This window comes from Engraulis encrasicolus, chromosome 11 (genome assembly GCF_034702125.1).
Source record: "Engraulis encrasicolus isolate BLACKSEA-1 chromosome 11, IST_EnEncr_1.0, whole genome shotgun sequence".
NCBI classification, from domain to species: Eukaryota; Metazoa; Chordata; class Actinopteri; order Clupeiformes; family Engraulidae; genus Engraulis; species Engraulis encrasicolus.
This window is the reverse complement of record NC_085867.1, coordinates 53,496,163-53,521,162: the sequence shown is the minus strand read 5'-3', so window position 1 is coordinate 53,521,162 and position 25,000 is coordinate 53,496,163. Positions and strand designations below refer to the sequence as shown.

General features: G+C 45.0%; 1 protein-coding gene across 1 annotated transcript in view; it reads left to right on the top strand.

The window, feature by feature from the left end:
• dcc (DCC netrin 1 receptor) overlaps nucleotides 1-25,000 on the top strand; it is a 357,856-nt gene that overhangs the window by 139,994 nt on the left and 192,862 nt on the right. The window contains exons 4-5 of the mRNA XM_063210977.1: nucleotides 2,270-2,420; nucleotides 6,451-6,587. Coding sequence (XP_063067047.1) covers nucleotides 2,270-2,420; nucleotides 6,451-6,587 — 288 coding nt within the window. The remainder of the gene's footprint in view (nucleotides 1-2,269; nucleotides 2,421-6,450; nucleotides 6,588-25,000) is intronic.

Here is a 25,000-nt window from a genome sequence, read left to right as displayed (position 1 = left end):
CCTCCCCCTCACAGTAAATATAAAAAGGAGAGCCGACTCTGGGTCAGTCCATTTTAGTGCAGTTTTCAGGGGGTACCTGAGGGAGGAGGGCAGCAGAGTCAGGTCTAACCGGAGGGCTCCCCTCCTCCACCATCCCACAACTCCCCTGCCTACCCATTAACTCTGGCCCAATACCATCCCTTCCCTGCCCCCTTACAGAGTTCGTCCCTCCCCCTCTTACATCTGTCTACCTCTCTCTTACCTGAACACACACACACGCACACACACACACACACACACACACACACACACACACACACACACACACACACACACACACACACACACACACACACACACACACACACACACACACACCTCTCCCTCCTACCTGCGCTGCCCGTGGGCTGTTAGGATTAAGCAGCTATCAGGGTCGCGGTCGGGCGTCTGCTCTCCCAGTGGTGGCCGCAGGTCAAACGGCGCAGGCTGGCTGTGTGTGAGGTCTGGATGCCGGCGGGGCCCACTGACAGAAACCTTGCTGTGTGTGTGTGTGTGTGTGTGTGTGTGTGTGTGTGTGTGTGTGTGTGTGTGTGTGTGTGTGTGTGTGTGTGTGTGTGTGTGTGTGTGTGTGTGTGTGTGTGTGTGTGTGTGTGTGTGTGTGTGTGTGTGCGCGACGTGTGTGTGTGTGTGTGTGTGTGTGTGTGTGTGTGTGTGTGTGTGTGTGTGCGTGTGTGTGTGTTTGAGAGTATATGTGACAGAATGTGTGCTGGTATGTATGTTTGCATGCAGTGTGGGTGTTCATGTATGGAACGGTGTATGCCAATGTGTATGTGTTTACTGTACAGTATGTGAATGTTTTGTTATGTGTGAATGTGTAGTTGTGTTGGTGTACATACTGCACTATGTGTATGAGTTTACATACTATGTGAGTCTTTGCATGAACGTGCTGTATGCAAGGTTGTGTGCGTATGTGTCTGCAAGTATGTGTGTATTCAAGTGTGTGTGTGTGTGTCTGTGTGTGTGTGGGGGGGGGCATAATTGGGTCCTCTTTGCATTGAATGTATTGGGTGGGGGGCCCTTTCAGATGATTTCGTTCTGGGCCCAGCCAAAGCTGTCAAGGGCCCTGTCTGTGCGTACATATGTGTGCGAGTGTATCCTCCCGAGTGGTCACCCTCGGGCAGTCAACATCTCGTCAGCATCCTGACACGGCCGTCAGCTAGACAGCTCCAAATCCATCTCTCACTCCGCTCACACAATGCAGCAGCACTCCTGTGGGGGTTTTCACAGTAGCATGAGTGACCCAAGGAATGTTCCGGCTAGCCGAGCGAAAACACACAGCGGGGGTCTCCAGGGAGACCGTCAGAAGCACTGGATCGAGATGCGCGGCTGAGCATATGCTCGTATGTGTGTGTGTGTGTGTTGTATGTGTTTTGTTGTGTACATACTATGTATGGATCATTTACCATAAACACACAGCCCAAAGGCAGCACTTTCAAGTCGAGCATGGCAAACCAGCTTCAGCAGATCCCTGTATTTTAGAGACGCAGATCAAAGCTCGACTTGAAATATCTCTGCTGCGGATCTCTGTTGGGGATTCTTTAAGAGAGATATGCTGGGGAGAGACTGTGTGTGTGTGTGTGTGTGTGTGTGTGTGTGTGTGTGTGTGTGTGTGTGTGTGTGTGTGTGTGTGTGTGTGTGTGTGTGTGTGTGTGTGTGTGTGTGTGTGTGTGTGTGTGTGTGTGTGTGTGTGTGTGTGTGTGTGTGTGTGTGTGTGTGTGTGTGTGTAAATGTACGTGTGCTTGCGTGAGAGATAGATTGTGTGTGTGTGTTCGTGTTCGTGTAGGTATATGTGTACGTGTAAATGTATGTGTGCATGTGGTGCGTGCATTTGTCTGTATTATATCTGAGTGAGAAAGTCTACATGTGTTTGAAATACATGTGCATGCATGTGTGTAAGAGTGAGAGAGAGAGAGAGTTTGTTAATGTGTGAGCTGTCTGAAAATTGCTACGAGTGCCCATCTGGAAGTGTGATTTTGGGCAGAGCTGGGCATGTACAAAGCAGGATGAAGGCTGTATGTGTTTCCAGCACATATGGTAGTGAGCCTACATGTGTGAGCCGACAATTGAGTTACATCTTACGCATCTGTATATTGTGTGTACTGTATAGCACAAACGTGTCAATGTATAGTACATTAAGACTAACTTTGTGTGTGTGTGTGCGTGTGTGCGTGCGTGCGTGTGTGTGTGTGTGTGTGTGCGTGCGTGTTTGTTTCTGTGTGTGTATTTACAGAGCCTGGCGAGGTGCGCAAGCTGGAGTTTCTCCAGAGGCCGGTGCGCGTGACGGCGCTGCAGGGGCGCGATGCCGTGCTGGAGTGCTCCGCCTCCGGGTACCCAAACCCCTCCTTCTACTGGATGAAGGGAGAGGAGATGATCCAGAGCAGGTCGGCACCATTACTGTGGACTGGACTCACATGCACATACCATGATACATACACAGTGGCGGTTCTGGGCCAAAATTGCTAGGGGGGCCGAAGTTGGCCCAATGTGTTTTTAGGGGGAAACATTAAATGAAAAACGGATACAATTTTCTATTTTATATATTGTACTTTATATTTAGCCATTTCAGAAAAAGATAATATTGACCAGGAGCAATTCTACAGGAGCCGTGGCCCACCCTGGCCCCAGTACATACATAAATACAAGGACACATACTGTACTTATACAAGATACGCGCACGCACAAGATACACACACACACACACACACACGTACGCACGCGCACACACGCACACACACACACACACACACACGTACGCACGCGCACACACGCACACACACAGGCGGGCGGGCACAAAAAAACACACACGATCATCAAGCCATCAACCCTGTCATCAAGCCAACACTGTCTCTATCTCCATGTCCATGTCCATCTCTATCCCTTCTCTCTATCTCTCTGTTTCTCTGTCTCTCTCTCTCTATCTCTCTGTTTCTCTGTCTCTCTCTCTCTCACTCTATGTCTCTCTCTGTCTCTCTCTCTCTCTCTCTCTCTCTCTCTCTCTCTCTCTCTCTCTCACCCCCTCACTCTTTTGCTCTTTTGTCCTCTCCATGTCCCTCCCTCTGTGCCACGCTGTCACTGCACATCACTGCTGGAGTGCAGCACTACAGCGTTTAGCAACAAGCACTCAGCCCCACTGCACGCAGCAGCCTTCAGTCCTAGTAATCAATTCCGGAGCCCCGGCAAAGGTGCTCATCATCATATGGGCCATTAAACATTTATCAATCTGTGTTTCTGCGCTCGCTCCCTGTGGCCTTGCCTTGCCTTGACACGGCGGAGGAGGTGGCAGCTCAGGACAAGAATATGAAATCTAAAAGGACATCAGTAATCCAGACGTACCACAGCTTTTTCTCTCTTTTTCTCTTCGAATTTCCTCTTTCATTAAAGCAAACCTGTCCTCTTTCCCCACCCACACTACCAAAATATTTCTTGATATAATATAGACATTCTTTTCTCTACACTTGGTTTTCCCTGGGTGAATATTGGGGTGGGAATTAGAGTGTGGCTCGGGCCGGTTTTTTCCGTCCGAGCCCGGCCCTCAGCCGAAAGAAAAGTGATCAACCCCGACCCGAGCCCGAGACTAATGAAAATGTTTGTGTCCGAACCCGTCCGAAGCCCGAGACCATTGTAATAACAACAGAACCTGTGCGCAAGCAAGATTTTCTATGTGGGCTCCTCCATACTCAAAATACCACGTGATAAACAGCCAGGATAGGCAAAGACGTTAGGATGAGGCAATTTGCAGTAGCCTAATTTAGTTACGCACGCATAAGTATAAACACACACACACACACACACACACACATGTGACAGCGCACCTTATGTTTCTTTCGGTTAGACCAGAGATGTTGGGTGCTGTGATCAAATGCATGGGAGGGGCGTGAGAGGATAAGAAAGGCGAAAACTAACGAATACGCCTACGTTTTGGATGCAGTCAAGATACAAGATACAAGATATTTTATTTGTCATGTGTATATATATGAAACATATATATACAATGAAAAGCTTCCCTGCTCTGGGAGTCCCAAAAAAAGGTTAAAAAGAATGTTAAAAAAGAATGTTAAAAAAGAAAAAATATATATTTAAAAAGTTGAAAAAATGGCAGCTTGGAGAAAGGGGATTTCTTCCTATGTTGGTGATTTTGTATTCAACAGTCTGATACATTGAGGGAAGAAGCTGTCCCTGAGTCGGCTGGTGTGAGCACGTAAGCACCTGTATCTCCGGGCAGATGGTAGAAGGGTGAAGTGTGTGTAGCTGGGGTGGTATGGATCAGCTATGATTCGTTTGGCCCTCCTCAGACACCGCTGGTTGTAAAGATCCTGGATGTTAGGTAGATCTGATTGGATTGTCCTTTGAGCAGATTTGATGACTCGTTGGAGGTCTCTCCTATCTTGGGCAGTGGTGTTACCATACCAGGCTGTGAAATTACCAGTTAAAATGCTTTCTATTGTACAGCGATAGAAGTTGGCCAGTATCCTACTCTCCATTCCATATCTGTGCAGCCGTCTCAGAAAAAACAGTCGCTGTCTAGCCGTCTTAGTGATGCAATTAATGTGATGAGACCAGCTGAGATCCTCCTTGATGTTGACTCCTAGGAATTTATAGCTCTTAACCCTCTCCACTGCAGTATCAGCGATGTAAATTGGCTGGTGTGGCTGGTGTTGTATCCTCCGGAAATCCACAATCAACTCCTTTGTTTTGCTGACATTCAGGAGTAGATTGTTATCCACACACCAGGTTGACAATGCCGCCACCTCAGCCCTGTAGGCCGACTCATCTCCATTTGTGATGCAGCCAATTACCGTAGTGTCGTCGGCAAACTTAATGATGGTATTGGAATTGTGAGTGGCTGTGCAGTCATGTGTGAAAAGGGAATAGAGTAGGGGGCTGAGCACACATCCCTGGGGCGCGCCGGTGCTGAGGCAGAGTGTGGAGGAGGTGAACTTGCCCAGTCGCACTGCTTGAGGCCTATCGGTGAGAAAGTTTAGAATCCAGCTGCAGAGTGAGGGATTAAGGTTTAGAGATTGCAACTTTAACACTAGTTTGGATGGAATAATTGTGTTGAAGGCAGAGCTGTAGTCGATAAAGAGCAACCTCACATAGGTGTTACTGTGATCAAGATGAGTAAGAGCGGTGTTTAGTGCAAGGGCAATGGCGTCATCAGTTGATCTGTTTGACCTATAGGCGAACTGAAGTGGGTCAAGTGCAGCAGGAATAGATGATGTGATATGCATTTTGATAAGCCTCTCAAAGCACTTCATGGCTACAGATCAGTCAGCGCGGCTATGGAACATTTGTTACGTTACTGTTAGTGCAAATAAATCCACGCGAACCCCGTGAAGATGCCGCTCCTTGTCGTTAAGATATGGGCTATAAGTTCACCCCAAAGAACAGTAGCCTGTTCGGCCCTCCAAGAGAATGTCATTTCCCCTGATGTCCATGCGGTCAATATAAAATCAGGAAAGGTTGCACGCGCATAGTTACAACTGTACAGTAAAAGTGACAAGAATTAAGAACCTATGTGAAGGACATGAAATGTCACAGCGGACAAAATAGTAACAGGAAACCTCTTCGCCCCTACCTTAGGCAACTCCACGTAGAGTGTGCGTCTTCTTAAATCCATATTATGCTCCTTGCTACACCATGCTGGAAATGTAGCCTAATCCTTGGCGAGCAATGCAGTGACAAACTTCGTCATTTTATGTTCAACATTTAAGACAGCATCGAAGAAGGCATGCTAAAACATGGCCTACACTAGGCCTACAACAAAAGACCACGCGTTCACTGACAACTGTTGATTTGGCGCTTATTAAAAAAGCAAGTTGACTCGGCATTCCTGCTCGGCTGACTGGGAGTGAGCGTCCATGTTGCCGCTGGTAACTGGCGCGTGCATACAGCCAATAATAATCCTCGCACGAGTAGCCTACCAACATTTTCATTTATGCATATTCAATTACTTATTTTAATATTTACTTATTTAATATTTTAATCACAAAACTGCCCTTTGCATGAACTGAAACGTTTCCTCTGGTTGCTTAGGCACACTTTTCACAATGTCTGTTAATTCAACCCCGAGTCCGACCCGAGTCCGACAGATATTCTATTTTTTTTGTCCGAGTCCGGCCCGGCCCGTCGGGTTCCGACCCGGCCCGTCGGGCTTCGGTCGGGTTGCCATGCTCTGGTGGGAATACAGGTGTGTGTTTGTGCGTGTGTGTGTGTGTGTGTGTGTGTGTGTGTGTGTGTGTGTGTGTGCGTGCGTGCGCGTGCGCGTGCGCGTGCGTGCGTGCGTGCGTGCGTGCGTGCGTGCGTGCGTGTATGAGTGAGCACAAGCGTGTGTATGTGCGTGCGTGCATTCATCTTGTTGTGTTGATCTGTGTGAATGCATGCATGTGTCTAACACATACACTGTCCCCTCAGGTCTAAGAAGTACTCCCTGCTGGGGGGCAGCAACCTGCTGATCAGTAGTGTGAGTGACGATGACGCTGGCACCTACAGCTGTGTGGCACACAACATCAACGAGAACATCACCGCCTCCTGCGAGCTCGTCATACTCGGTAAGTGTCACCACAACCGACCACCCATTTTCACCCTGGCCTAGAAATCTGAATTAAAGAGGTAGTGGTGTACACATCAATGGTCAAACGCAACTTCCAACATCTCTGCTAACCTTGTTACATAGATGTTTGTGACAAGATAATAACAATATAATAGAAAGTAAACTTGACAGTTGACACATACAGATATAAAGTCAAGTGCAGTGTCTGCATACCAAGCCTAGAAACCTAGACTAAGGTAAGTCAAGTCAAGTCAAGTAGGTTTTATTGTCAATTTCTTTACATGCACTGGTCATACAAAGAATTTGAAATTACATTTCTTGCTTTCCCATGCAGACATAGACTAATCTAGGTAAGGACATAGACAGTATAGACATAGACAGTACTTATACATGGACATACAGGTAATGCATAGCAATGCAAACATCATTTCATGATCCATATGGCTTGCAAGTGACTGGCGTTTGGTGAGTCATTGTGAAGTGCAGAGTCAGAGGAAAAAGGTAGTTTGCTGGGCTGATTGGTTGGAGTACTATCCCACTGCAAACAGAGGGATTTGACAGACAACCTTCCTGCCTGCATCCCTGCCTATGGTGCATTACTAGACTACCCTACCTCATCTTGACCTGGGCTTGGTGTGGTTAGAATATTTACAGGCTTTTTACCCTAAACTTTGGTGGTTCAATAACTTAAACAAATTTCAAAGACAAACACGTATCACTACCAAAAAATAGTCAAAATTTGTCAAACTTTTGTCAAACTTCTCTCATACTTCAATATGAAATGATGATAGAGAGTCAAAAAGAGATGGAGTGGAGTTGGGACGGATTTGAACCCATTTCCATAGATATTTGTCAATGCTGCCATTTAGTAGTACCATAGCACCATTAGCATACCTGACTTTCAGGAATCTGAGTCCACAAAAGTGCTTATTTTGCTGTGTCGTTTTGTTGTGTTTTGTTATGCTGGTCATCCGGATATGAGAATTAGCGGTTACTTGCTCCATCTGCTTGGTTGCTCAATTAATGGCCACTTCGGGAGCTTGTCATTCATAGGGAGTGAGAAAATGCAGAGCTGGGATTTCTCTGATGGAGTATATTGGCCGATGCCAATCAGTGGCTGTCGCAGTAGGCAAAGCCCCTGCCAAAACACACACACACGCACGCACGCACATGCACACACGCACACACACGCGCACGCACGCACACACACACACACACAAACACACACACGCACACACACACACACACACACACACACACACACACACACACACACACACACACACACACACACACACACACACACACACACACACACACACACACACACACAATCTGAGGGTAATGTTGTAGACACATGCTGTGCTCTACACACGCACACACACACACACACACACACACACACACACACACACACACACACACACACACACACACACACACACACACACACACACACACACACACGCACACACACACACACACACTGAGACCAATGATGGATGACTGTGGGGCCTAGTGGCTGAGGGGAGGGGCAAATGAATCAGTTTGGATATCCCTTGCGGAAGTACATGGCTGCTCTTAAGAGGCCCTTAATGCTTTAATGTTTGCTTTACTTTGATGAAATATGGATACAGGATGGTTTTACATTATTAAAACCCACACAGTCAGGGAAATTGCCGTTGCCCCACGGCAGGCCGAGGGTAAATGTCATCCATGCCTCCACATGTCACTCCCATTGACTACGGAGGGCCCATCCGCCATTAAAGCCACCAGGGGAAAATAATGTGTGCAAGGTACAGTACCTCTGAAGTCACAGGAGGTTCAGAGTGGGGGAAAGGGGGAGGGAGATGTAAAACTCTGTCCTTGAAGGTGAAGGTTTTTATTTAAGACTGTCTGTGGGATGCACCAGGAGTCATCAATTTCTCTAATCTAGTCATAGCTGAGAGGATGGGCTCTCTGAGAGTCACAAATTAAGTTCTTTTCTGTATTCTCACTCAGAGTATGAGGGCAAATAAGAGGCCACAAGAGAGAAAAGAAAGAAAGATTGCCTGTGAGAGAGAGGTTGATGGTTACAGACGCTTTTTCTTTTTCAGATTCCCGTCCGCTTGACAGTTTATGAACGAGATCATGAGAAACCTGCTAAAGGATTTATTCCTTCTTTTTTATTCATCGTGCCCATGAGAATAAGATATGACATACAAGATGTACTACTGGTGTGGTGTGCACACTCTTGCATGTGTTTTACGGGTCAATAGTCCATCGCATTAGATCACATTGGATTACATCCGACCTCCACATTCTATAGGATCCAGTCAGAGCTTGTATGCATCAACCTTGATGTGATGGGTTTTGAAATAGCACGTTCAGAAATGGGTTTGGAGCCCATGGGTGCCTGGTAGCAGGACGTGGGTGGCCATTCTGATTCCTTATTTGGTATGACACTCTGGGATGCACACGTGCATGGCATCAGCTGCAGCTGTGTGTTTGCTTATGTTCAGTGTGGTAGAGATTAGCCCGAGTGATGAAAATAACGAAGAAAAAACAGCAACAGCAGCTTCGTTTCTTTATTTTTCCCACTAATTGCAAGCAACCGTACCATGACCTCTCTCACATCGGAAGTCAGAGGGCTGAGGTCAGAGTGGATGCGATCATTTTAATTTCTTTTTCTTTGCTTGCTTCAAGTCAGGAGTGCAACAGGCTTGGTCTTTAGGGAGTAGTAAAGGAAGGATTGAATAATATCCAATTTCACATCTTTTTGTTTAAGACAAGAGTGTTGCTGCCAACAACCCGCCTTAAACACATGTGCCTGGCCACACACACACACACACACACACACACACACACACACACACACACACACACACACACACACACACACACACACACACACACACACACACACACACACACACACACACACACACACACACACACACACACACACACACACACACACACACACACACACACACACACACACACACACACACAGGCTTTCTCACTTACCTCCAGATGATACACAGCCAGGGTTGGGTGTTAAACTCGCGTCTGCCGGAAGCCCGGCGTCCCGTCTCCCTAATCTGCAGAGGCACGCGTCGCAGCTCCCGTTCCCCTCCAATTAATCACCCTCAATCTCGTTAGTTACGCATCGCAGGAGGCCTCCACCGAAAAACCTTTTATTTCAATTAATCCAATTAGAGCGAATCTGCAGGATTCATGGCACATGTTACGACAGCGTCTGCAATCCGCTTGTCTTTTTTCCACAACACCATGTTTGTTGTGTGTGTTTGTGAGCGTGTGTGCAAGTTGTCTACTCTCGTGCAGACATCAAGTGTTTGGAATGACGACCACATTAGCATGCTTAAGATGTTTGACTTTGAGAGAACAAAGAGCTTGTTGTATAGAACCCATACCTTAATTCCATAGACTAGAATATTGGCTAGCTCATGAGTATAGAATATAGCTAACGCTAACACTGCCAACACTGATTTTTTTCTCTTATGCTGTCGCACTCTAATTTTTTACTCAGTGTGAGAAGACTTAAATGGCATCTTAACCTATTCAGTGAAGTGATTACGGGCAGGTACCCAACAGGCTCTTAACTGTATGGGGAGGCCACGCTGTTTTAAATTGCCTGTTAGCCTTTTTCAGAGGAATTTTGTCCGAGCCACTTTTCTGGCATGCCGCCCCGTGACTTTGGTGTATATACCACCTGACTCTTTAAGTTGAAATTTAGCCTCTACACTTTTGGCTCTTATCCGGACATGCAGTCCAGTCCCAGGAGATCGACTGAAGTGGGTGTTTTGTGGCCACTGCCATGGTCAAGTGTGCAGCAACACAGGCATTAAATCCCTGTTTTCAGCCTACATGCTCAGCATGATTTGAGGCTGGGAAAACACTAATTTTAGCCACAGTGTGTGTTTTTTCCCCCTCGCTCAACTGGAGACATAGTGGAAGCTGTAGGCCCTTGGTGTGACCGGGGTGCAGTTTGTCAGGTTTTATCCATTGGCCTGATGGGAGCTAAGTGACCACTATCCCGAGTCGCCTCCACTAACACAGACAGGGGGGTGCGTGTCCGCACAGTCACACACACACACACACACACACACACACACACACACACACACACACACACACACACACACACACACACACACACACACACACACTACTCCCCCCCCACACACATGTGTGCGCCCACTCAGTGCCAAGCGCACTTCTCCAAGAGATTACAGGAGGGGAAAGCTGCTGTTTATGATGTCCAACCTGTGGCCTATCAGTCAACATCGATCCACACTGGGTTCATAGCTACACTTATCCCGCTATCGACAGCACACTGTAGTGGCTTTGAGATGGAGGACATCCCAATCTCTGCAACACATCCTCTCTCCAAACAGCTCTCATTACACGAGAACTATTTCTTCTAAACTCTGCAGGGGAAGATTATGCCAGCCAGCTAATGCAGTAAGAAGACATATATAATCACTCCCTCTTATCTGCAGCCCCTCTTTGCTTATTCTTGCTAATTCTGGCAATGGTGGCCAGCTAACAAGACAACATAACTACTGTATAATCATTCCCTCTTATCTTCTTACCCGTCTTCGGCCATGCGAGCTTATTTTGGCTGTGGTAACCTTGAGGGATTTAAGAGTGTTGTGGGAAAGGCTCAGGGCACCAGTAGATCCGTTTGACACTTCCCTTATTGGGCCGCCCTATAATACAGATAGGCCAGCTGGGAAGATGGATGCCAGCGCAGTAATAGGTTTTCTCCCTCTCTCCTTTTCATTTTTCCCTTCCACCACTTTTCTATTTTTTTTTCCAATTCCTTGTGTTCTTAGAGAAGAGAGTAGAGCAGCGTGCATTGGAATTGGACACAGATGGCCCTGCGGTTTTCCCCGGCTACCCGCCCGCCGCCTCGTTTAAGACAAGAGAACCACACCAGATGGCATATGGGGAACACTTGAAGAGCTTTTTTTCCCCCATAACCCTATAAAAGCCATTTCAATACAGTTTTAATAAAATAATGTATATTTACATTTGATTTCAAGACAGATTCAGGAAAATTTGAGCTGAGTTAATATTATTGAATATCTCAATAATAAAAATTCAAACATTAACACTTTCCACAACACCAACGGAAGAAGAAAATGAAAACATTGTTAAATATTTTTGAAAACATGTAGCATTTTGGAAAAGTGCTCTTCACTTATGCTTGTGATTTGTGGGCTGAATTGGGCCTGACAGCCCATTTCCTCCTCCTCCTCCTCCCCCTTTTTTTCGCCTCATATTGTGTCATTGCAGCTGCTGGCATTTAGCACATGCGGCAAGCGTTGCCATGCTTGTTTGTGGCCAGGAGTTATAAGCCACTTTAATTCTGCCGAGACTCATTTCCATTCGGCAAGTTTTATATTGATGGGATCCTGTTAAAGTAAAATAGATCCAGTTAGGAAATAAATACCAGCGTGGCAGTTTTATTATGACAAAGAAAACTGCTTGAGGTATTCTGTCAAAGTCGCATAGCCAACACAGCCAAAAAATCACGTGTTACTTCTCAGAAAAGAGAAGGTGAGTCAATATTATTCTTATTTACATTGTCATGGCTGACTCAACATGTTTCCTGTGCATACTCAAGATTCATTCGAATACAACATTTCAGGATCTCGTGGTTATATTAAGCGCTGTGGTGGTTGAGCATAGATTGTGCTTGTGTGTCTGATTGTTGCAGTAGCATTGCACACTTGAATCCCTCGGTCTTCAGCCAGCGCTGATGTCACTTCTGCGTCATTGGCACAGGATGACACACCACTCATTAATGCACTGCCACGAGCTATGTTTGCTTTTCATGCCACCTGGAGTCATGCGTACGACTTGTTTGCTTGGTGTGTGTGTGTGCGTGCGTGCGTGCGTGCGTGCGTGCGTGTGTGCGTGCGTGCGTGTGTGCGTGCGTGCGTGCGTGCCTCCTTTTAGATGGTTTCTCAGATCCCTGCAGAGGCTTTTCATGCGCCATCTCCCACAGTGAAAACATTGTGCCAGTCGATGCCAATCGCCTTTCTCTCAAGACACAGATAGTCACAAACACAGCAACCATCCTTTAACCAAACAGTGGTGTTGGAACCTGCTCTCTGGAATTGGTGTATGGAAGTGAATGCAAGAACACATTATGGTCTTCTGTTTGCCCGTAATTGGTTCATTCCCTGTCGATGTCTCAAGGCAACGGTAACCGGTGGCAAAAGTAGCATTGCCGTGAGCATGGTAATTTCCATGACCCAGCACTACTGAAATATACATGTGCCTGTGTCTGATGCAATATTAAAGCAAAGCAACCTGTTCACAAGTAAGATGTAGAGTGAGAAGGAGAAAGAGAGGGGGGTGGGAGAGAGAGAGGAAAAAGGGGTTGATAGAGAGAGAGAGAGAGAGAGAGAGAGAGAGAGAGAAAGAGAGAGAGAGAAAGAGAGAGAGAGAGAGAAGAGAGAGAGAGAGAGAGAGAGAGAGAGAGAGAGAGAGAGAGAGAGAGAGAGAGAGAGAGAGAGAGAGAGCAAGACAGACATAAAGCGAAGTGGAGAGATTTGAGGTTTGCCCAGCATGATGGGACATCAGTGGAGTGGTGATTCAGCAGTTGTGGCGTAGTAAGAAAGTAAATAAGTCCTAATCTGTACACGTAGCCGTAGAGGTTACAAAAGGAACATGATCAATATGCTCGATTTGTGGTGTTTACACTCAGCATACCTGAAATCAGCACTTTTTTGCTCTCTCTCTCTCTCTCTCTCTCTCTCTCTCTCTCTCTCTCTCTCTCTCTCTCTCTCTCTCTCTCTCTCTCTCTCTCTCTCTCTCTCTCTCTCTCTCTCTCTCTCAGTTACTCTCCCACTCTCTCCACAAGTAATTCTGACTCATTTTCATTCTCTCACTCAGCCCCGACCTCCCCCCACCCCCCTCTAAATCCTCCACCCCCTACTCTCATTCCTCACGACGAATATTATGTATAGAATGCCTTCAAGCTGACACCCTAATTACGAGCAGTGATAAGGTCCAATTCATCACTGATCGCTGCTATACATAACGATAAGGGCTATTTTCGGGCCCCATTAGTCCTTGTCGCCATAACTCAGCAGCAGGACCTTGTCGTTTAGGCGAGTTAAATTCATCCCCAAATCGTTGCGGCTCATCCCTCGCTGCCCTATGTACAGGTCTTTCGACAGGTTGCATCACTGTTTTTTTGTGCGTGTATGGGGGGGGGGTCATCCCGAGACAGAGCCTTGGAGCCCTCCAGTAGAGGTGTGTCTGACTGAACTTAAGTTGACCTTCGTCATACTATGCCTCACTGGACTCAAAGGGAAGCCATTGGATGAGTGGTTGGGGGAGGCAGGGGGTTGTCATGTGGGTGGGTGTGCACTGACTGTAGCACCTAAAAATCACAATTTGAGCTTTACAAAGAATACCATCTCTGGTGTTAAGATATGACTGGGGACATTTCGGTCGCTACAAGAATAGTAAAGGCAAGTGTTTTCAAAATGAGCAAACACACGGGTTCACACACAAACACAAGCAGGCAGATGCATTCACACAGATTATATATCAGGCTATTACATTGTACAGTACCAGGTGTTTATTTTTGCTTAATTTGATAGAATTGGTTTGTTGTTGATATATTGCTGAGAACATGAAATTGGATTTAAACAAGAACAAAATCACCTGTTCAATTTATCACCAGCACCAGCACACAGCCATAAGCATGCTTGTCAAAGACTTCATAACACACAAATGCTAAGTGATGATTCATTTTCATGGCCAGACAAAATAGTTTGTTTTCCATTTGATATAGTAAACCTTTATATAAACAAACCTCAGCATGCACAATCTTTTGTGGTGCAAAAGGAGAAAAGAAAAGGGAGGAGAAAAAGATGTCCCCATAGTCTTTCTTATCAATGTGGCGCATTCACTAACACCATTACCTTTTATTGTGATTTTTAAAGGCCTGGAGCTTCTTCCAGAAGCTTCCACAGGCACCCAACAACAAGCTTGTCTCTGAAAGGAGGCCAAGGAAGTGATAAAGTGGCGATATAATGCAGAGGAGGAGGAAGAGAAGGAGTTGGGGGAGGGGAGTGGAGGGAGTGGTAGTGAGAATGGAGGAAATAATAATTTCAGCCAGTCTCTCTCTGCTGATAAGACTCAAAGTGCCAAGATAAGGTGTGTGTGTGTGTGTATGTGTACAATCCAGGAGACTTAATGCAGTTACCTCACACAAGAAGCTCATCCGCTGTTAGCGTGAAGAAGAGTCTGGAAGAGGAAAAAAAAGCCCGGAATCCGTAGTAGGTTCTTTGGGATAAACACTCAGCAGGATACGACGGAAAGGCAGCACAATCGCACAATAAAAATGGTGTAATTATTATTTCTCTATATCATCAGCATTGAGAACCCAGCCCTAATTAAATCCCAGACTCACACGGGGTGAAGGATTAGGATTACACCGCTCATTAAACACTAACTCAGATTTAACTAGGAGATTACCATTTCTAATGTGGCTCTGGAGTGGTGGATCTAGGCAGTTTTACATCTTTTTTTTGGTAATGAAATGGCGAGGTATTCCTAGGAAGACACCCCGGAAGGCTGGTGTACTTCCCTTTCCTAAAGCAAATAGCTAGAGAGTGTAGGGACTCTCAGTGAACAACCATGCTGTGCTGTTGACATTGTGCTCATGCATTAAATGTGGTATTTATGTCTGAAACACGTTCAACAATAGCAATCCTAAGGCCATGCGTCATTAGATAGAGAGAGAGAGAGAGAGAGAGAGAGAGAGAGAGAGAGAGAGAGAGAGAGAGAGAGAGAGAGAGAGAGAGAGAGAGGCCTCCCACTCGAATCCATCATGTATTATTGAAAAGATGCAGGCCCCATGCAGGCAGCTGACCGTGATTTGGGTAATGAATGTTTGTTATTTCCATTAATGATGACTTCAATGGAGCTCATTAGGCCCTTAAACAGCCCAATTAATTTGCCAAAGAAAATGTCAGCAGCTCCGTTTGAAGCGTACGTTGGTGGCATTGTCTTCTTCTTCTTCTTCTTCTTCTTCTTCTTCTTCTTCTTCTTCTTCTTCTTCTTCTTCTTCTTCTTCTTCTTCTTCCCTTTCTTTCTTCTTCTTCTTCTTCTTCTTCTTCTTCTTCTTCTTCTTCTTCTTCTCCTTCTTCTTCTTCTTCTTCTTCTTCTTCTTCTCTCTCTCTCTCTCTCTCTCTCTCTCTCTCTCTCTCTCTCTCACACACACACACACACACACACACACACACACACACACACACACACACACACACACACACACACACACACACACACACACACACACACACACACACACACACACAAATGTCTGTCTCATGTGAAAGGGCTCAATATTAAATGTATTATATAGATCTGCCCTAAATAGCTCAGAAAACGATTGGGTTTCATTGATCCGGCTGCCATCATGCTTTGCACGTAGTTTGATTTGCAGAGAGACAGTGTACCTGCTCTCAGTCTCATTAGACAGAAAAAAGTCATTTCAGAACAGACTTACTCCACACACACACACACGCACACGCACGCACACACACACACACACACACACACACACACACACACACACACACACACACACACACACACACACACACACACACACACACACACACACACACACACACACACACACACAAATCCACACAAAAGCCCACACGCCACCCCCCCCACATTTGCCAGATAAACAGTGTGGGGTCAATGATGATTAATTGCGATCCCTGAGAATTGTTTTTTCCCCCATGTGAGCAAACATCTAGCTGTCTGCCAGTCCGGCAGGCAGCAGGGGAGCCCGTGTACCGCTTCCTCGATTCAATAAAGATCATATCACTCTCCTCCAAAAAAAGGGAATTAAAAAAGAAAACAAAAACAAAGAGAACATACCAAATGAGGTTTCTGGATGTACTCAATATGGGCCCCCTCGTTATGACTAATCTGATCTGATACGAGTTTGAATGTGGGGTTTTATTCACAGACGCTTGTATTGTTTTTCTCTTCCAAAAAAAATAAAAATAGGGAAAAGGATTCTGCTTGGGGGATGTTTGTTTATTTTTTGTGGGTTTTATCTCCCTGTCAGGGTGGATGATGGGCCATGTGTCTGGGTTTGACAGCAGCAAATGTGTAAGGCATGACAAGGGCATGGACTCTGGGCAGCTGTTTTTGACGAGAGAGAGAGAGAGAGAGAGAGAGAGAGAGAGAGAGAGAGAGAGAGAGAGAGAGAGAGAGAGAGAGAGAGAGAGAGAGAGAGAGAGAGAGAGAGATGACTCATTGCCCGTTAACTGCTTCCTGGCCTCTAGGCTCTATCATTCGGCACTGAGCAATGTCTCCTCACCATCAATTCTTTCACAGTTATCCAGTTTGACCTGAGGATGACCCCTGTTCATACAAAAATCAACCAGCTACAAATAATTGATAGTTTGCTACATCTGTCTGAAAGGTGTGTATTTTTGTGGTGTTTCTCTTGGATGTCGTCACCCATACTTCAAGAGACAAGAAAAACACATAAAGTTAAAGACATAGTATTTGGGTTTTAATACTTATTAAAATGTAAAACTTCTAGTCCAGAGCAGTTAGGTTTATTATTATTAGGTCATGATCTCACAGACAGTTGTAATGTTATCCAATAGCAAGGGCCAAAGGCAATTTCAAGTCAAGTTGAGGCCATGAGGCCAGAGACAATGTTGTGTATGAGATTGAGGGGCAATATTCAGATGCCTTCAAGAACATTTGTTGGACTACTATATCAATATCAGTTTCATCATGCTGTGTGTCTGTGGACCTAATTAGTACATCCGAACTTAAGGGATCACAGAGGCTTGGGTCTCAATATTCACATAACCTACAAGGTATATTGTCTATAGACGCATAGTACCTGTCCCAGTCATATGGATACCGTACAGTATACAGTAGACTTGCGTAAGTTGTGTTAAGTGTCTGCAATCCGGCCATGCACCTGCCCAGACTCTTAGCTTGCAAATAGCAACACACCTGCGAATGGAATGTTGAAATGCTCTCCCTATTGAGCTAAAAGCTGGACTGTTAGCGCCGACACTAGTGGATTTTTGCTGGGAGTAAGTGAGGTTTACCACTAAAATGCTGACTCTACAGCTTAGCATCTGGCTACTGTAGCTAGACACCAGCTCATGCTGACTGGAGGTCTGAAGAAAGAAACAGCTTTGCAGCCACAGACACATCTAATCAAGCACAGACTATTAAGGTCATGATACACGGGGCAACTTTTAGGGCAATGTTGCCGAGCAATATTGCCGGCAACGGGCAACCAGATGAGACACAGGGCAACTTTTTAGGGCAACCAAAAATGGGCAACAGCCAATTAGATAATAGATCAATTGCCAAGGAGATAACTGCCAAAAAAAATGGATGCTGAAACATTTGCTGCTGTTGCTGTTATCCTGGCTTCAGCCTGTATTTCACTTAAGTAAGTATACATTTCACTACTTAAAAATACAAAATTAAATAGAACCTAGTCACAAGTTAATAAGTTGAGTTTTTAGAATTCAAAATATTTTTTTCTGCTCTATATATAAAATAAATTATTATTATTTTAAAATCTTTAAAGGTCTACTGTGCTAAGTAGGCTAAGCTAGGCCTACTGTGGCCCCTACATAAAATAAATCATATTGACAAATACATGGAACTAACTATGTAAACCCATCATCTTAGCAAAAAAGAAAAGGACAAACGCATATGGAGCAGAAGATGGCTGCAGAGGAAAGAAAGAGGTTGCTACAATCAGTTGCTGAGAGAACTGGCAGCTGAGGATCCCCCCAGTTATAAGAACTGGCTGCGGCTAGATGAAGACAGTTTTAATTTCCTGGTGACCTTACTGACTCCATCCTTACAGAGGCAGGACACGGTAATGAGGAAGGCCATACCTGTGGGTGAGAGACTAGCAATAACGTTGCGCTACCTGGCCACAGGGCACACCTTTCAAGACCTGGAGTATCAGTTCAGAGTGTCTAGGCACAGCATCTCCAGAATTGTAGTCGAAACGTGCAAGGCTCTCTTCAATATGCTGCAAGCAGACTACCTCAAAGTGCCATCAACTGCTGAGGAGTGGAACAACATCGCCACAAAGTTTGAGGAAAGGTGGAACTTTCCTCATTGCCTCGGAGCGCTGGATGGAAAACACATCAGCATTCAGCCTCCCCCCAATGCAGGATCACATTACTATAATTACAAAGGGTTTAACTCAATTGTCTTACTTGCACTGGCAGATGCAGACCTAAAATTTACTTATATTGATGTGGGGACCAATGGCAGAGTCAGTGATGGGGGGATTTGGGCCAAATCTGGACTCTGCAAGGCTTTAGAGGAAAATTCTGTCAATATGCCTCCACCGAAGCAGCTGCCTGGCTGTCAACTGCCTGTCCCTTACGCCATTGTGGCAGATGAGGCTTTTGGTCTGAAACCGTGGATAATGAGGCCATACCCCAGGTCACAACTGGACAAATCTAAACAAATTTTCAATTACAGACTGTCACGCGCCCGCCGTTGTGTGGAGAATGTGTTTGGAGTTTTGTCCAACAGATTCAGAGTGTTCAAACAACCAATTCTCCTTTCACCACGCAAAGCAAGAATCATAACAAAGGCTGCGTGTGTCCTCCACAATTATTTAAGAACTGGACAATCAAGGTACATGTACACCCCACCTAGTTTGGTTGACCAGGAAGACACAGAGACCGGCCAGATTATTCCTGGTAGCTGGAGAGAGGAACCTGAGCGTTTCCTACCAATAGCAGCTTCCTCTGACAGACATCCATCTACATGCTAAGGAAGTCAGAGAGGAGTATTGCAGGTACTTCAATTCAAATGGTGCCGTAAGCTGGCAGGACAGTGCTATTTCAATTAACAATTAACCAGTGAGTTTCAAAACAAATGTGAATAATTTATTAAATATTAAACAGTACATACATAGATGACTGGGACAGAGTCTTGGAATACTAAGTAGTAGTCAGGGGACAGACACGACTGTAACCACAGGCCAGTCTTTAGAGACAAAAACAATTAATTATATTGAATTGTGCCCTTTGCAAGAGCTGAGCTATTCTAATGGGGACAGATTTTGTTTACATTAAAAACTTTAACATAGGCCTACTCCAAATACTTTCCCAAAAAGGTATAGCTGTTTACTAGTTGTATGCTGATGTTGCACAACTTTTTGGATGTTTTTGGGAATAAATAAAAAATATTTTTTTGAAATGTAAACAAACACCTGCCCCCATTACAATGACCAGGATCTCAGAAAAGGCTGAAGAAGAACAACAAGAAGAATAAAAAAAAAACAGGTACTGAAGTCCAGGGTAGTGTGTGCATTACAACTGCATGTTGAACGTTGAAGTTCAGCTTATCCAGTTTAAAGCATCCATATCTAGACGGACATCAAAATAACAAACATCAAAATCCTTACCTACAACCTGATGCCCACCACTGTTGAGCTTGAGCTGCTGACAGAGCTCCTCCAAAGCAGCTTTTCTCAGGTCCCTGTTTTTGTAAGCCTTTGCCTTGATGTTCCACAGGCACTGATGTTCTGTGTGTAAATAAGTTTGATTAGTAGAATTTAAGTAAAGTTGACAACTTTTATTCATAACATTTGTTTGACACTCATTGACATGAAAAAACAACAGAAAAAAAACTCGAGAAGTTCACCTGAAATCGCTACTAGTTTTCTAGCTAGCTAGTTAGCAACTCCATTCAATCTCAATGGAAAAGCAGTTCGCTAACAGCAGTTACATTTGGGTGCCTGACCAGAAATCTTTGTCTTAATCTTAACCCAAACCCATACATGAACATGTATAATGTTATTTTTACATTTGTGGCACAACTTCAAAACAATGGCACGGGAAAACTACAGGAAACTACACATTTCCTGAAATCGCTACCATTTTGCTAACTAGCTAATTAGCAACTCCATTCAATCTCTATGGAAAATTGGTTCGCTAACGGCAGTTGCCGTTTAGCTGACAAGAAATCTTTGTTTTAATCCTAACACGAACGCTGAAATGTAGATGTATGATGTTATTTTTACATTTTGATGCATAAATCACCATTTTAAAACACTGACATGTAACGTAGACCCACCCATGTAAAAAGATATCAGCACTCTCTCCAGCTCTTCGGTCCACTGAACGGCCGCCATGTTGTTTTGGAAATTTTGATCTGAAGCGCACAGATGGTCATGTGACGTTTTTCTCGCGTTCTGATTGGCCTCTCGCAAAAAGTTGCCAGAGGCGATCAAAGATATTCAGAAACCAGCAATGTTGCCGAATATCAATGGGAAACGCTCTTTGCACCATCGCCCGGCAACATTGCTCGGCAACATTGCCCAAAAAGTTGCCCCGTGTATCATGACCTTTACTCTAGTTGGATGCTGTGTCACAGCAATCACTTTGGCTTTTATGAGTAAAGTCGACATTGGTAACTGACTGTTTGTGTATTCACATTAGCATAAAATCTCCTAAAAGGACTAGCTTCACCAGTTTGTCATCCTTTTCATAAACCTATGTGAAGCGTTACTATTATGCCGCAAACCCCCATAATGCATGCCACTCCATCATTGGAACGCTGCAATAGTCCTAGTAAAGTTAACTACCATAGTACTACACTACTATGACACTACTATAACACAGGGCCTTTAGTAATGCACTATGACCTGGTTACTGCCATGCTGGTAAAATGTATTACGCTGTGTCTTAACGAGTTAAAAAATGAATGTTGTTTTGACAGTTCGCCTTTGACATTCGATTGTTCCTGTATCATTATCGTGAGCCAAGCGCTCAGCACTTTTATCATGTCAGTTTAGCTTTAATGGCTGATGTGAGATATGGTCTGGTGGTCTGGCATCTGTGACTGACCTCTGACATCATGTGGGTTTTGTGCCCCACAGAAACAAGCGAGAGGTCATGGACAGGGCCACGACCTTTTATAGACCTTTTTATAGGCCTGTCAGAAGTGCAGTAGTGGGCCCCTTTTGTCCCCGAGGGCTTCCTCTCTACTGTAATGTCGGGCATTGGCATCATGTTTTACGGTCAGTTACACGCGTCAGTACACATTAGTCCAAACATATTACTGCTATTGGACAGCACCTAGACAATTATATTGACTCTGCAGAGTTTTTTTTATTCTCAGTGTGTTTGAAAAGGGCAGAGGTTGGATTAGTGTAGGGATTCACCAAAGAGGGTCATTTTGACTGGAGAGATGATGTGTATCTTTTCTTGCATTAGAAAAGCAGCGCTCTGACAAATGGATTTGCAGACATAAGCCATTAAATTGCTTGGAAAAAAAATACTAAAACACAGATAGATAGGGATTAGTCTGGTGGCTTTGGTTATTGGCGATATAAAAAGGCATTACTGGAATAAAAAAAATGGCAACATTTACTCTTCCTAAATCTTTTACTGATTCGATATCAGGAACGATTTTGCCGCATCAGAGACAGACGATGGGCGTATTCATTATAAATCACAAAGACGAATGGAAGACTGGGGGGACATAGGAAGTAGTGGGTGGAAGAAAGAGCATATTTAATGAAAGCGTTTGGAGTAGATCATTTTAAAACACTACTGTCCACTCGGCCGCTAATGAGGCCTGAATGGATGGCTGTCATTACGGTCTCTAATCCCCTCTCTGTTCAGCGCGACAGCACAGACTCAGCCCAGCTGATTGGCTCGAACCGGCTACCTGCCAGCTATACCCCGCTCAGCCGCTTATCATTAATAATGCATCCGCATTTGGAAATACAAATCTGAGAAGGGGGAGGAGTGGCAAAAGAATCCCCACACAAAAACAAACGTGGTTGTTATGACAACACATCCCTATCCACACAGAGATAAGTGGAGGTTTGTTTGTGGCCCATGTTGCATGCCATACTGACATTTGCACATTCTCTTTTGTAAGCACATGTGCACGTAAACACTTAAACAAACGGACATGGGCACAGACACACACACAGCTACTCTGGTTTGGGCTCATTTGCGCCAAGTGGCCCCTCATAGAGAAGTGGGTAACTACATTGCCGGCTGAGGTGGCATACTGAGTGGAACGAGACCCCACAACACTCACCCACCTACCCAGGCAACCACCCATATCACCCACCCGCCCACCCTAGCTCAGCTCGAGCCCCCCACCCAGAGACCCCTAGCCTCCCCCTGCTCCAGGGAGCTGAAATGCCAGATGTTTATTCTAATGACGGATGCACACATTTCCATTTCAATGGGAGCGGGAAAGTCATTATGACCGCTACGTACAAGATCGCCACTCATACATGCAGACACACATACAGATGCACACATGGAAATAAGCATGCACACACACACAAGCACACACACACGCACGCATGCACGCATGCACGCACGCACACACACACACACACACACACACACACACACACACACACACACACACACACACACACACACACACACACACACACACACACACACACACACACACACACACACACACACACACACACACACACACAAGCACGAGGGTTTGTCATGCTAATGCTCCCGCTTAGAGAAGAGGCTTGTTTGGCCATCATGGCTGTCTATTATTATTCTGCAGTTTTGCTTTTCCAATAGCTTTCTTTCTTTCTTTCTTTAAAACATTTACCACTTGGCGGATGCTCTAATGCCTTTTCCCTCTGAAAAAATTGTTTCTTTAGTGACGATTTATTTCATAATCCTATTCCTTTCTGAACGGGGGTAAAGCCACCATTTCGGTTTTTGATCAGTCATTTTGAATTCACTACAGTACTCTACGGGCATTTCTACCCCAGAAATCTTCTCTTTAGTGAGGCTTTATTTTGTAATGATTTGCCCAATTTTTTATCAGTCATTTTATTTTCAGTAGTGGTGGTGGTCACATGCATATTGCAAACCACAGGTACTTTTTTGCACAGTCATTCCCCTCCCCTCATTCTAGCGACCAGTAATTGGCGGTTTAGTGCATGGCCTAGGGTGAAAATGCAGCATGTACAGTTTAAAGGAAATCATTACCGCTTAATTAGTGCAATACACCACTGATAAAGTAACACCATAGCTAATGGTATATTGATGCGTGTGGGTAGTATCAGTTGAAACTCTCTCTCTGTGTTCAAGAAGATTTTCATTCTCTCTCTCTCTCTCTCTCTCTCTCTCTCTCTCTCTCTCTCTCTCTCTCTCTCTCTCTCTCTCTCTCTCTCCCTCTCTCTCTCTCTCTCTCTCTCTCTCTCTCTGTCCACCCACACACACGATTGGCGTTCGGTCCCGGTCTTTGTGACATGTAAGTGCCAACACAGCAGCACTTAGCTGTTTAATGCCGTATAATAATCTGATTATGAGTCTGAGGTGTTGGTTCTGCACTAAGAAGGTTCCCCGTTGTGACCAAATAGCAGCACAGAGGCCCAGTTCATAAAGTGGCTCAAGTGACCCAGCGGCGCAGCTAGGTGCTCCTGCTAAACTCCAGCATGAAGTGCATAGGGCCATTTCAAAGTATTTGGTAGCCCTAGGCAAAGAGGGATTTGGGCCCCCCTTTTTTCTTTTCAAACTATTGGGGAGGGGCCCAGTCAAGAAGGATTTTGATAGCAGTCATTGCACTGTTCAGCTATTGAACTTAGGCTGATGTTGTCTCACTCAATGTCGTCAATGATGACGTTTGGATACAAGTACATAAGCAGTCATTAGTCGCCAGGCCCCCTCTCAGCTTGCCTGGTTACCACCAGACCTAATCACAAGTGAGTCTTTCAGATCGAAACGATTGTGTAGAACGTAAGGCAGTATGGGTGTTCCCAGGCTACCTTTCAGCAGGGGGCCCTAGGCAATTGCCTAGTTTGGTTGCTTGGTTGTGACAGGCCTGGAGGTGCAGCACATTCAAGGCCCACAGTGAAGGAAGTCGTGACTTGCAGATGTTATTGATTTAAATGCAGGCTACCCATGTACACACTGTCTAGGCAGAAACACAAAGCTCAGATCCAAGGAGTTTAGCAGTAAGCAACCGGACTTGTACAGCTCTATGTCGACCAGAACTAGTGGAGCTTCTTGGATGAAATGCCTTTCAAGCTCAAAGAAGAAGTCAACAAGTTGCTCATACTGCAGAACTCTTTGGATAGCACAGCCTGAATGAATGAGAATCTTCACAGACACAATGCTCAGTGATTACTTGGACTCTTTGTTTTTACAAGCCTAAGTGCATCGGGTACATTTAGCAAAGAACATTTTACTACTTTAAAACAGTAAACATAAATGAAATTACGGATTAAAAAAGAACATTTAGTTGTCTGTATACCATATGTACCGCCAAAATTCATACAAGCGATTAGATGTGTGTCTTTTTTTTATGTGTGTGTTATTTTACAGGCAGTTGTTG